At 38.3% G+C, this 13,951-nt stretch overlaps 1 protein-coding gene across 1 annotated transcript; it reads left to right on the forward strand.

Annotated features, from left to right (window-relative positions):
- On the forward strand, positions 1-13,107 carry LOC126815223 (uncharacterized; the record flags this gene model as incomplete). Its single annotated transcript, XM_050540781.2, has 5 exons — positions 1-82; positions 9,895-10,001; positions 10,839-11,113; positions 11,813-11,913; positions 12,636-13,107. Coding segments are annotated over 5 exons (948 nt in total), but the record flags the coding sequence as incomplete, so codon positions are not given.
- Between the last annotated feature and the right edge of the window lie 844 nt (positions 13,108-13,951).

Consider the following 13,951-nt stretch of genomic DNA (forward strand, 5'->3'; position numbering starts at 1 on the left):
GAGGAACGTTTTTTATATTTTGGTTCTTTAGTCATTTACTCAAAGAAATTGTTGCGAAAATGTAAGAACAGACAGAAGAGAGGTAAGATAATTTGGTTGTTTGTTGAGTTTGTTTGTGTGTAAATATATTCTTTGAAATTTATATATTTGTCTAAAATTTCGACTACATGGCGAAAACGTGATAGTATAATATTCTAGAATATATTCTGTCCTCGCCACGCCATAATAAAGATAAGTGACACAGAATGATTCTAGTAGGTATATAAGATGCGTTATGTAAGATTTAGATACAAGAGTTGGCCGTTTTTGCTACAGTACTTTAAAAATAGATTATGGAAAATAAATATATTGAAAATGTCAGTCAAATAATTTATTCTGAGCAAAGTTATGAATGTTTGAAGTCTCGATTCTTCAATTTTATAGTTTAGCAAAGATGGCAGACATAGTTTAATCTACTTAATATCTCAGCCACACATCGCTCTAGAGAGATGGCTATGGAAATGAAATGGGGTTTAACGTCCTACTCCGACTGGGTTAATGAAGATGGGCATACACCATACAATGTGCTATGAGGGAAATTTTGAGCGGACAGCGGCACTACGGCCTTCTCTTATTTCAAATTCCAACTGCCAGGGGTTCTTTTACGTGCACGACAATGTGTACACAGGACCTCGGTTTTTTGTCTCATCAGAACAACTATACGTTACCCATTGACAGGCTCTTTTGCACCACTGCGAAGGGGGAACCACGCCGAGATGGTTATGGGTTTGCCGTGATTACAAATGTCTAAATAATAATTTATATACCATCTGAAGCCAGAAAAAAGGACATTGATAGACAGATATAGCTCTTTCATAATGCGTCTTTAAATGTTGCAAATTGCAGCTAGAACGACCGCGCTACAAAAACAAAACCACAAATGACAAGTGCGGATAAGACACGCAAACTACACAGACATTGCAAGGAAAACACCCAACGTATCTATCAAATCAACGCGCACTTTAATGAGACAATATTCATACCACTCTATACATCCCGTACATCCGGCTACCACGAAAACACTTACCTGTTGTCCACCACAGTAGCCCTGGTTGTCATCATAATCACTCTGTGGTAAATCAAATCCATATCTCCACATAGAAGCCCGTGATGGCGGGTCTATTAAACGACCATGTCCCTTCACTTTCACCGCAAACAATACAAAAGTTAATGCAATAAACTTTATGAAATCACTACAATACATCATGTAGTCAATATATGTAAACTGATAATATTAAATTTTATAAAACCTTTTTCTTAAACTGAATTCATCGAACATTCAGTATTAAAATCCATTGCGGTAAAAGAAATTCTCTGTGAGGTTCTAGGAGGTCTGATTCAACCATAGATGGATGTTCCCGGGATACAAAAGTTTTCTTTCTTTTTCTTTCGCTCCCTTGTAACTCCGAGTGATGGGCAAACAAGAAAGTGTGATGAAAGTTTCAACACCAAGTAAGAGTTTCAAACAACGTAAATGTGTTAATCCGATATTTTGAATCACAATAAACTGTCACTTTATCTTCAAGATGACCAAATCCCTGTGGGATTCTTTCCACCACCTCGCTAACTTTACTCTCAATTAAAGATTAAAAGTCTTCATTACTGGTCGCCATAATGAATTCATATAAGTAATCCCTGCACCTGAATCAACCTTGAATCTCGTCTACACTACAGATCACGTTTCTTAAAAATACAGAATCTCTTAAGCAATATTTATGAAAAGAAATAATTTTTTCCAAAGCAACTGATAATTAGATCTGTATATTTTGTGTCAAGATTTTCGTTAGAATTTTTATTTTGCTATTTTTCCACGAAGTTACAAATTGTCTAATCACGTTGGAAATACAAACGCTGCCTTGCTCGCCCCAGTGATACAAATGAAGTAGCGCTAAAAACAACAGCTGAAGTACTTAAATTGTTTACACATATTATCTATATTAACTTCCATTTCATGACAGGGACTATTTCTATTTGACCTGTGCTTCGGGTCAAACCATTGTAGTGGTGATGTTTTCAACCCATCTAGGCGACAATTTGTAAGTCGGCGTTGATTAGACGAAGCACGTGTTATCGTTAGGCTTCAGTTTCCTTGTGGGACGTAGCACTTCCGTACCCAGGTGATACAGAAAATCAAGATGACTGCTTAATTCTTTGACAAGCGGTCGCGGGCACATTTATCAATCAACAGCGATGGACCATCTGCGATCTGTAACGCCATGTTTAAATTCCTCAATAGCTTTAACTGGCCATAAATGTCTCCAGATATTTACATTTCGTGAGCAGGTCGCATGACAACTGTTACATTTGTCACTACACAGAAAAGATTGTCCAGACTCTTCATACGGGTTTAGTTGAGAATATTATCACTTTTTCTGGCAAATTTTATTAGAGTTACAGTATAGTTCTAGAACTTCTAGTCCCACTGACCTTTAACATGACGTACATTCAGTGTCAGACGATATTAGCGCCGGAATCAGCTGGGAAAATGAATACTCCAGAAAGTAACCTACTCCCGGTGTCTTTTTACTCCCCGGTTTTAATATTCCAGGAGTTCTGATAGTTTTATTACACAAAGATGACATAGTGAAATCTGAAGATTTAACGTATAAATTTAAATATTTGAGATGTTTTCGTACTTTTAAATCTCCACACAAGCACTGACCTACGAGGATGATATAAACCTATTTCTTGATATTTCCAAAAGACGTAATAAATTACAATTAATTTATTCTCATCTATAATATTATAGGGCTTCTTATATTTATTTCATTGTGTCGCCACCCTTGTCCGTACGTCGATAGAGCACACAGTTTTTAACGGATTTGTAGGAAAATGTCGCATGACGCATTGGAGTCATGAAAGAACGAAAACATTGTGAAGGCGATTGAGGATACAGTTTATAAAAAAAAGTCTGTGAAACATTAGGCCTGGGGGAGGATGAAGTCTTTTGATTTCCAATTTTGGTGTGAAGCATTGAGATCGGAGAAGATGAAGCCTGTTGATTTTCAGGATTCTGTTCCTGAGATCTATCACGTGTCTGGAAAAGCTTGTGAATAGATAAAGATCAGCTTTCTTCAAGATATTATGCCTTATCAAATTTGCTCAACATTCAAGTCTTCTTTCCGGATCAGCTGCTGTCTTCTGGTTATCTTTTGTTGTTGCGTGGGCGTATTTCTACGCTTTGCATGGTTATCTTATTTTACCATGGTTATGATTTAATATATCTTAATGACTCACTATTATCATCTGAAATTCGGACAAATAGTCCCTTAACATTAAGATGAAAAGGATGCCGCATTCTTATATCTATTATTGTTCTATCATCAATGGATTTTAGAAAGAAGATATATCGCAAAAACTATCGCGCCGTATTTTGTTAGCTTTTTTTTTATATTTAAGAACTTATTAAGGACTAAAATCTTTAAAACAGAACCCGAATGCAAAGCAAGCGTGCGCTTAATCTTTCTAAAAATACTGATTGTTTTTAGTACATATAGTTAAGAGTTTCTGCAGTACGTTTGTAATATATAATTATTTCCATCTAACAAAAATCGCATTCAGCGAATGTCAATATAACCCACTTAGAAATTGAAAGAACCATTAAGGAAAAATGAACCCAGTATGAAAAGATGAGAACACGATGACGACAAATTTTATTAAATTGGCAAATGCACCAATCGCAATGTTCTGTTTCTGTAGCTTTAGGGTATAATAATGGTTAAAGAATACGTTTGAACTGGAAACACACCCACTTGCTTTATGGATTCGAAAAGAGAGCTAACTGCGTATTTAAAATTTAAAATAAAATATAATCCAAATATTTTCATGTGACCTACAGCATTCATTCATATTAAGGAAAGATAGTGAAAACACAGAATTGTTTCTCGGTTATGACAACCTTGTAACCACATAAACTAATTAAGATAGCAATATTTAAAAATATTTTTATGCTTATGATAAGAAAAAAAAGTGACGTTCGGCTAAGTCGTCGATTGTTTTATCAAATAAACTCGGAAATGGTAGCAACCCTTGTCTTACCCCCAACTTAAAATTCTGTTCCGTAAGATATTATAATGCATACAGTATTTTCCATATATACAGTCCATACCAAACAATATCCTTAAGTGTTTTATGCATATCCTTTTCTGCATCAAAAGTAAACTGCAAAGGGACATAGATTATTTTAGCAATTTCTAACAATTAATTTTGTTCTACAAATTCTCCTTGAAAACCCCATTTCCTTATTATAATATACACGTACTTTCTTTTAATTGGTAGATATTGTCGTATAATGCTGCTATTTTTATTCAGTACTAATTTGAATTGCAAGTAAAATAGCAAGTTAAACAAAAGATGTAATGATTACAGCATAAATCTATGCAAAAAAACTTGAAATATAACACATAAAACTTGTATCTATATTTGTCATTGGTCTGTGTACCCATATATCACATTCGTGATAAAATGTATACAGTGCTATGTGCAATGTCAGTATTCAGCAACAATGTGTGGTTATATGCAAAAATTGACTACACCTTATCTACAAAGCGAAAATATCCAATGTCCCTACATTTAAAATGAGACCATGAGAATTGTTTAATCCATGCGGAGGGTAGGTATCTCATAATAATAGTGTTTTAGAAGGTATCTAAACAAATAAATAAACTTTTATTGGTGTTACATAAATATATAGTTATTTTAACTTCAAACTGTAATCTTCATAAAACATATTTATGTAGTGGATGAAAGTCAATTTTGCGCAGTCATGAAGATTAGAATTGAAAAATAAATCCTACATTTTGTCACGAACCTTAAAAAAAAACAAACAGAGACCGGGTGTCTATTGTGTTGAAACTGATTCATTTCAAAAGGAAAATAAATCGTTGAAGATGCTGCCCCCCATTAAGCTTCACTTTATTTGAAAGTATATAGACTTATTGATCATACTCGTATAATCCGTACCGGGTACGTCTCTTTGGGGCATTTTTAAATTTGTGATTTGAAATGCACATTGAATACTAAATCTTTAATGAACCTTTACGAGGTTCTGATTTATAGTCATTAGAATGGAAATGAGGGAGAGAGAGAGAGAGAGAGAGAGAGAGAGAGATGGGGTTTAACGTCCACTCGACACAAACTGGATCATTTTGGGACTGAAATTTGGTTCAATTTTATTTCAATAATTCGCTTGCGCGTAGGGGTCTTTAGCAAAGGGAGGAAACCGGAGGACCCGGAGAGGTTGGACAGGCGACCCTACTCCTTGTCACGTTCTTGAAAACGGGGAATCGAAACCTCGCCAGTTGACTCGATGACAGACCTGTGTGGGTGTGGGTGTGTGTGTGTGTATATATATATATATATATATATATATATATCCAGAAATATTAGAACAACCGTAAAGCTGCACTACTATGTTTCACGGCAAACGATGAAAAGATAAAAGGTATGCCGACACAAACTGATTTCAACACTGGTTTAATAACATTTTAATATTTAAAAGTACTTTTCGTCCGTCTTGGAACTATTCATAAATAACGTCATTGTATAAAGATGGACAGTAGGGTTACACTACCCATTGTATAGTTTGTTTTGTTTTGGGCTAAGGGAGCTAACTGTAATAATCGATTGTCTCCAGACAGACGTTATAGATTGTAGATTTCGTTGGGTTTTTTTTGTGTTTTTTTTTTATTATGTCGGTATCTTCTAACGAATACAATATAAAATTACATATACCTATTCCAATTCTTAATTTTGATATACCGGTACATTAATTCATAATTAGTCAGATGCAGCTGTCTACGCTTGACGATGGGTCTTTTGTTGTATATTATAGTTAGCAGTTTGATTAATGCAGTTTAGCATATATGAAATGAAATGAAATGGGGTTTAACGTCCTACTGTTCTGCTCCTATACTGGGCTAATGAAGACGGGCATACGCCATACAGTGTGCTATGAGGGAAATTTTGCCCGGGGAGCGGCACCATCGCCTACTCTTATATCGAATTCCAACTGCCAAGGGATCTTTTACGTGCATTCCAATGTATACACGGGACCTCGGTTTTTTGTCTCATCCGAAGGACTAGACAGCTGTCCTTGTCAGGCCCTCCGTTCTGCACCACTGACAAGGGGAAACCACGTCGGAAAATCCAGATGAACTTTCTCGGCCAATGCAGGGAACGAACAACCGACCTCCAGGCTAGCGAGCCAGCGTCTTAACCACCTAGCCACCGTGGCTCATATAGATAAAACATTAACATAATGATAATGTCCGCACACTATACCGGTTTTCGACCAGGGGTTTATAATAACTGAATTTATGACATAATTTGCACAGTTTGAACCCAGATATGCACAATACTTCTTGTTTGTTTTATGGGCATAAACTTTGTCTTTTTATTTGTAAAGCGTCAAGGGTGTATTAAATATTCAGCTCAGTGCAATGCCATTCATGCGTAACAGTGTCAATTATCACCAGGTTATTCCCAATTCGCCGAATTCCTCAATAATGTTTAGAACACCTGGGGCCTGTTTCACGAAATTTTAACTAAAGCCAGGCTGACACTTGCACGACTTTTGGCCACGATTTTGTCGTGGCAAGTCGTGCCATTTTGGGGCACGAACTGGGAGGCTCCCGCACTGTTCACGACTAGTTCACGCATAGTTCACGACGAGTTCACGAATGCGTGCCCATCAGTGTCCACGTTGACACGAACTGGCACGACGAGTTCACGCATAGTTTGCGCATAGTTTACGCACTTCCCGCATTGGCACGACGAGTTTGCGCAATTCGAACGGTGTCGTGCCGACTTGGGCACGCCATATAAAAAGGGGACCTCCCCAACCCCTGGTCATTTTTGGATTGGCTGTGGAAGAGACAACATGCTGAATGTCAGAGACACAATCATTGCAGGGAAGAGAAGATGCCAGGGAATGGTTGACTAGAAGGCAAGGGCTTGGACAGTATGACAGTTTACTGACTGAACTCCACAAGGAAGATCAAAGGGGCTACAAAAATTACCTCAGAATCACACCTGACCTGTTCCAAGAGATAGTTGAGAAGTTAACCCCTCGCCTCCAGAAGCAGTCCACCTTCATGAGGGAACCGCTTCCTAGCCACTGATAATTCCTATCCAAGTCTGCAGTACAGCTTCAGGGTTGAAGCAAGTACCATCTGCAAGTTCATACCCGAGGTGTGTAAAGCCATCATCGCGGTCTACAAGGACGAAGTGCTGCGCTGCCCCAAAATTGAAGAGGAGTGGAAGGAAGTTACTGCCAGGTTCAGCTCCAGATGGAACTACCACAACTACCACAACTACCAATGCTGGCTCTTACTACTACAACTACAAGGGCTTCCACGGCATTGTTCTGATGGCAGTGGCAGGTGCTACCTACAAGTTCCTCTATGTGGATGTTGGGGCAGAGGGTGGTGCGTCGGATGGAGGAACATGGAGTAACTGTTCCCTGCATGATGCTGTAGAAGAGAACAGAGCTGGAGTGCCTCAACCAGAACCACTCCCTAATGATGACCAGCCAGTGCCCTATCACTTCGTAGGGGATAACGAACCTGGATGATGAAACCATTCTCCCATCGGTCACGGGTCCTACGAGAACGCATTTACAGCTACAGGTTGTCTCGTGCCCGACGTGTCGTGGATAATTCCTTTGGAATTTTGTCTCAAAGGTTCCGTTACTTCTTTACGACGATGCATCAGCACCCCGACACTATCAACCTGATCAGCATGTGCGCCTGTGTCCTGCTGGCGATCTCTGGAATGGCAAGCAGTGTCCAGGAAGCCCTATATATACACCTGCACCGACGCAAACGACACTGTCGCGCAGTAGTCGTGAACTATTCGTGAACTAGTCGTGAACTATTCGTGGCAGTTCGTGACAGTCGTGGCATGGCGCGCACTGCCACGCACTGGCACGCATCCTCCCGCATCGTCCCGACGAGTTCACGACGAGTTCACAAACAGTTTGCGCATAGTTCACGACCCGGTCGCTAAATTTTGTCGTGACCAAAATTTTGAACATTTCAAAATTCTCGTCCCGACATGGCACGCAGTCACGACGGGTTTACGCACACTTCACGCCAGTTTACGACTAGTTTGCGCACTGGCACGACTCGAGTCGTGCCAATGCGTGCCACGGAATCGTGCAAGTGTCAGCCTTGCTTTAGATAAAATCCAAAGTTTTATCTTAGTTAAAATTTCGTGAAACAGGGCCCTGGTACTTCTTTGCATTTTGAGAAAATAACATTAGATACATGTTACAAATGTTTTGTTACTTTTGCTGGTGGCTTATGGTTATCTTCTTTGCTAATATACACTGCAACCTCGCTGCGGCTTAAATCATCAGCCAGGTCGTGGTTGAGAGCGGCATGGATGTGGCGATGTCTTTGTCAGAGTAATACGGGCGGTTTGGGGGGTCATGGTAGGAATACGGTTGGACACATCATTTTGTGGGTATGGAACATGCACACTATCCGCATAGCGGGTACAGCACGCCGAAAGCGGGGAGAACGTCTACGTATACGCTCTTTGCTGAGGAAAACCTCGCCACACCCTCTCTGCGACCAATAAGATCGTGCTACGCTCTCACCACGCTCTTTCACACATAACGAGGTCCGCGCTATGCTCTCACCACGAGCAAAAAGTATATAGAACCTGGCTTAGAACTTGATTGGAGCGCGCTGAGCGTAGTAAGCGCATGGCGCCGTCGTGGTGGGCGCGTGGTCAGTTTCTTGCCGATCGAGCCATGTACATTGGTGCGGTCCCTATACGCTGCCGCTAAAATCTCTTGCGCTCCCACTACGCTGCCCCGCTCTCACTACGCTCTCGACACGCTTGTCCGTCACGGCCTCGGGGGGAAGTCGCTATAACATCATATCAAGTACGTGGTAGAAGCGCCGTCTTAGCGTGGCGCGGTCTTCTCTATAGGCAACGTGGTCCAGTGTGGTGGGGACGTGACTGGTCGTGGTGCACACGTGGAGGGAGTGTGGTAAAAGCGTGGCATGGACGTATGGGGTGTGGTGTACGCTTAGTGGGAATGTGGAAAAGGGTTAAAATTTATGAGATTTTGGGCGTACTTAGAGCTTAGTTGCCTTTACATTTGAGGGGTTTTGCTGAAATTTGATGTTTTTGCCACGAAATTATATGTTTGAAGAAAATATTCTTTAGAAATATGTCAATCAAGATTTTCATTGCGCATTAATGTTCCTAGGGTTATATTATTATCGCCCCCCCCCCCCACTCTCAACCAAACAAACAAAAACACAATAAAAATAATATTTTAAAAATCTTGATTTAATTTGGAAGTTAATGGTACATACAACACATTTTATTCTTTTTCTTGTCGTTTTTGCAAAGACTTTTACATTTAGACATTATTACTTCGTTTTCTGTTAAAACTACACAAACATCACTGTGCACGAGACAATAATACAGAGATTAGTAGATAATTATGTAAGTAACAATGAGGGGCTCATTCTATCTGTGAGGGGTCGAACTTGTATTGTTCTATATGGACCCGAAGAGTGTCAACATACGTGATTGGATTTGTCCTGTTAACAGATGGCTATGATCGTGATAGAGAGGCTCGAGATATAAAGAAACTCTATTGTATACAATTAATTGTTGTTTGTTAGTTAAATATTGTGTTTAATTTACTTTTCTGTTGGTTTATTCTTTTTGTAAAGGTATATATTCACAACATCCAATTAGTAAATTGCGCTGCTATGTTTCGTTAAATTGTGTTTTACCAGTATCGAAGGGTGACAGTCGGTCATTTAAGACAAAAAATGGCTTGGCATCTTCAGATATTTCTCGTCCTGGTGCTTAGTTCCTATGTTTCAGGTCATGCCAAATTATCTCAGCCCCCCTCTAGGTCTTACATGTGGAGAATGGGATATGATACGCCAATAAATTATAACGATAATCAACTGAACTGTGGTGGAGCTGGGGTAAGTCTTGTTTTCACATCTTACACATTTTAATCAAATTCTTTAAACAGTTTAAAAACTGGCATGTTTAAAACTGTTTATATATTGGGGTGTTTAAAACAGTTCAAATGTCTCTTTGTTTAAAAATAGTGTCTTGTATTAATGGCTTCTAATATTTTTAAACACACCTGTGTATAAAAGAGCCGACATAATTAAACTTCTAATAAGTGCAGTTTACGTGGTCATTTATTTTATATGCCTTTTGTTTATGATGGTCTCGGAATGAAAATGGAAAAAAAGTCCGCATATTATTATTTAGTTGTCATTATTGCCCCACCCGTCATTCGAGGAAAGCAGGGGATTATTAAAATGAGTCGCCCGTCTATCTGTACGCCTGCCTGCCGGTTGGTCCGCGCGTCTGTGTCTTGGTTCGTCTGTCCGCCCGTCGGAAATTTTTTTGAGTCAATAACTATGCTTCTAATTGAGCTAGAGTGTTCAAATTTGGTGCAGATTCGACGATGAGCATTTTCTGCTTAGGCTGAAAAGAGATAACACTACCGACAACACCAGGATCAGTGTACATAATCATACTGTATATTGAGAGTAGCATGGCCGAGAAGCCGACAGGCGACAACCCGACATTTTAACCCACCAATACGACATTTTAATGTCGTGGTGTTGGGTGAAAATGCTGTATTATCCGCCTAAAAAACCGTGATGTCGGGTTGTCGCCTTATGCAGGGCGACATCACGACAAGATACCAATCAGTCACCATACCCAACCCGTATAGTCAAGTAACAAATTCTAATGGACGAACTAGACATTACAGAACTAATAGACTAGTCCTGATATTTCAGAAACAATGGTCCGAGTTCGGTGGTAAATGTGGTATTTGTGGTGATGCGTGGGACCAAAAAGTACCACGAGATCATGAAGCAGGTGGTAAATATGGTCTGGGTATTATCGTAGAAGAATACAAAACTGGTGGTATTATGGAAGTAGTTGTTGATGTAACAGCTAATCACAAGGGTTACTTCGAGTTTCATCTCTGTCCAACGAACGATCCCAAGAAAACAGCAACTCAAAAATGTTTGGATAAATATCTTCTTCCTCAAACTAACGGTGACACGCGGTAAGTTCGCCATCCTGCTTTACCAATATTACCCAGTAATATCGTTATGACTTTAAAGCATTATATGATAACGCATCACCTGATATTCCTGAAGAAAATGGTGGCGACCTTATTCACATTGCAAAAAGATTGTACTATTCTTGAATCTTCACTTTTTAAAGATACATTATGGGAGATTCGATAACTATAATAGTTAAAAACTAGATAATGTAAAGGCAATCGATCCACTATATACCGAGAACTAAGCGATTGAAATTTCCGCCTAGCCTCGATCATCATTACTAAAGTCAGTACGATAAACAGCATAGTTCGATTATCCATTTAATCGTTAAATCGTAAAGGAAAGTTATGCAGTAAATCGGCTCATAATCCACTAAAGATCGCAGGCTAGCGGTGCCATCTAGTGTTGATTATGGTCTGGATAGGTTAATTAATGTCTAATTAATAATTAAGATAACATTTCAGGCCCAAAGAAAGACCTGCAATAGACAGATTAAGCTCTTGCATAATGTATGTTTAAGAGGAAATGATTAAAAGAGAACACGTTACCAGAACTCATAGACTAATAAACAAACGTTGAGAGAATACGTCATCTAAAATATTATAGTAACTGTTTTCCAGTATGTGCAGTATGTGTATTTGTTTATTTCTGGGCCTTATGGATCTGAAACGATAGAAATAAATGGTTTTATCTTTAAGGTTTAATTTGTCAAGAGATAATGGTATCTTTACTTTAAAACTTCAACTACCCAAATATCTAACATGTAAACATTGTGTACTTCAATGGAAGTATCATACGGGTAAGTATTGTAAAGGAGCTAAGTCTCTAACTAAACATTTTCCATAATATTTGAAATTAAAAACACGAATTAGAATTCAATATAGATCAATTTCAATCAATATTGATGTTGTTATCTTGCCGTGAAACTATAGAATCATAATATTCAATATATAAGACACAATTAACATTTTATAAACAGTACACGAGTCGTGTACCCTATGGTTTCGGGTTACATTTAGTAATGAACAAGTAAAAACATCCTACAACACAATGTGGAAGTAACTGGTAAAGTCTGATTCACAAACGACAAATAATAATTTTAAAAAAAGCACTAAGTTCAATTTGAACTGTTCACGTATTTCACCGCACATAATTGATTAGACATTTCAATATCTTTTTCAATAATTGAATATAAATCACTTTACATACATTCATATTAAATTAATATGTGCTTTTAGAACCATTTTTGTCTATTTCAAGGTTTCCAAAATAGAGCCATACGCCCTTTAGTCTTGTGTCACCCATTGTGTATGCTTACACTGTCTAGAATGGTTGCACCCCATTAAGTGAGAATGTTTAGTTGCGATTCCCCTCTGGTCACAGAATAATTTCTGTTTATAATATGCTATCAGGAAAGAATCATAAAGCAAGTTTTTAACTGTTGGAAACATTAATATCTCAACAAAGCATCCTTATATATAATATGGTAGTTTCAACCACATCGACGAATTTGATTTACAGGAAACTCATTTGGATGCTGGGATAAACTTGATCCAGAGTCTTGTTGCGTTGGATGCGGTCCTGTACAAGAAGAGTTCTATTCATGCGCAGATGTAGCAATTACCTATACTGGGAACACTGGGTTGAAGGTGATACCAGGGAAGAACCCTGAGCCAACGCAAACAACTACAATTTACGTACCAACAACCCCATTTACAACATCCACCACGACAAACCGATTTAAAACTCCTCCAAAACGAACAACGACAGAGGAAGTAATCATCGATGAAAATGATATTCCCGAAAGCGCTGACCAGTGTTTCTTTTTCTGTCTGAAAACATGTAATCCAACTGGAAAATGTCCAAAGTACTGTAAGAACTGTTGGTTATACCCTCGTGAGTAATAGTTAACTCTGTATTCGTTCAGTCATGTGGTAGACAGGAGAAACTGTCTTAAAACAATCGTCTATTATAAATAAATATATGCAATGTGTGTTGGGTTTTTTGTTGTTGTTTTTTCTCTTTTTTTTTGATGTTTTCTCTTACAATATCGGTTTACTAATAAATTTATTTGAATTCCTTGAATGATATAAAAAAAAAATATGGCTTTATTTGAAGGTTTGGTTGGTTTTATCCATTTTGTACGCCCCAAAGCTCAAATTTAATGTGGGAGTATACTGTCGCCACCCTATGATTTTGGAAATGATTTATAGGTTAAACTTGCGAATTTGTTTTCTAATATGTAAGGACTGTTCGGCTATAGTCATAATAAGGAACCCTACCGAAATTCGAAGTCGCGCAACAATTTTTCGCCATGTTATAGACCCTATCACCAGAACCTTGTAAACCCTCTACAGGTCAGTGGTTTTGAGATTTTTTCTTTCGAAGTTGCAAGTATTTTGCAGCAGGAAATCGTACAGAGAATAATATACAATACAGGATTGGTGTCACATTCAAGTACATGTATAACGAGTCCACTATTAAATAGTGTTTACTGATAATTGTAAAAAGTTGTATTTGCAGATCGTGATTAGAACTTAGTAGTTAATAGAGCAGAAAGATGACACTGGGTGTAAGATATAAAATGACCAGCTGTCTAATATCTGCTTAGTCACGATTTTATATTGATGACAAATCTGTTATGCCAATATTATCATCTTCGATGATATATAATTGAAATATTAACAGTTAAGCACAATATTCACCTTTTGACTGATTTTTGTCACTTTTTGTATTTTTGGACCAGAACTTGGCCACAAATGCTACTCGTCGTGTTGTTCTTGCTGGTGTTTTTGTTCTTCTCCTTTACAGGGGGCGACGTTCGTCGAAAGAAAAAA

This window comes from Patella vulgata, chromosome 3 (genome assembly GCF_932274485.2).
Source record: "Patella vulgata chromosome 3, xgPatVulg1.2, whole genome shotgun sequence".
Lineage (NCBI taxonomy): Eukaryota > Metazoa > Mollusca > Gastropoda > Patellidae > Patella > Patella vulgata.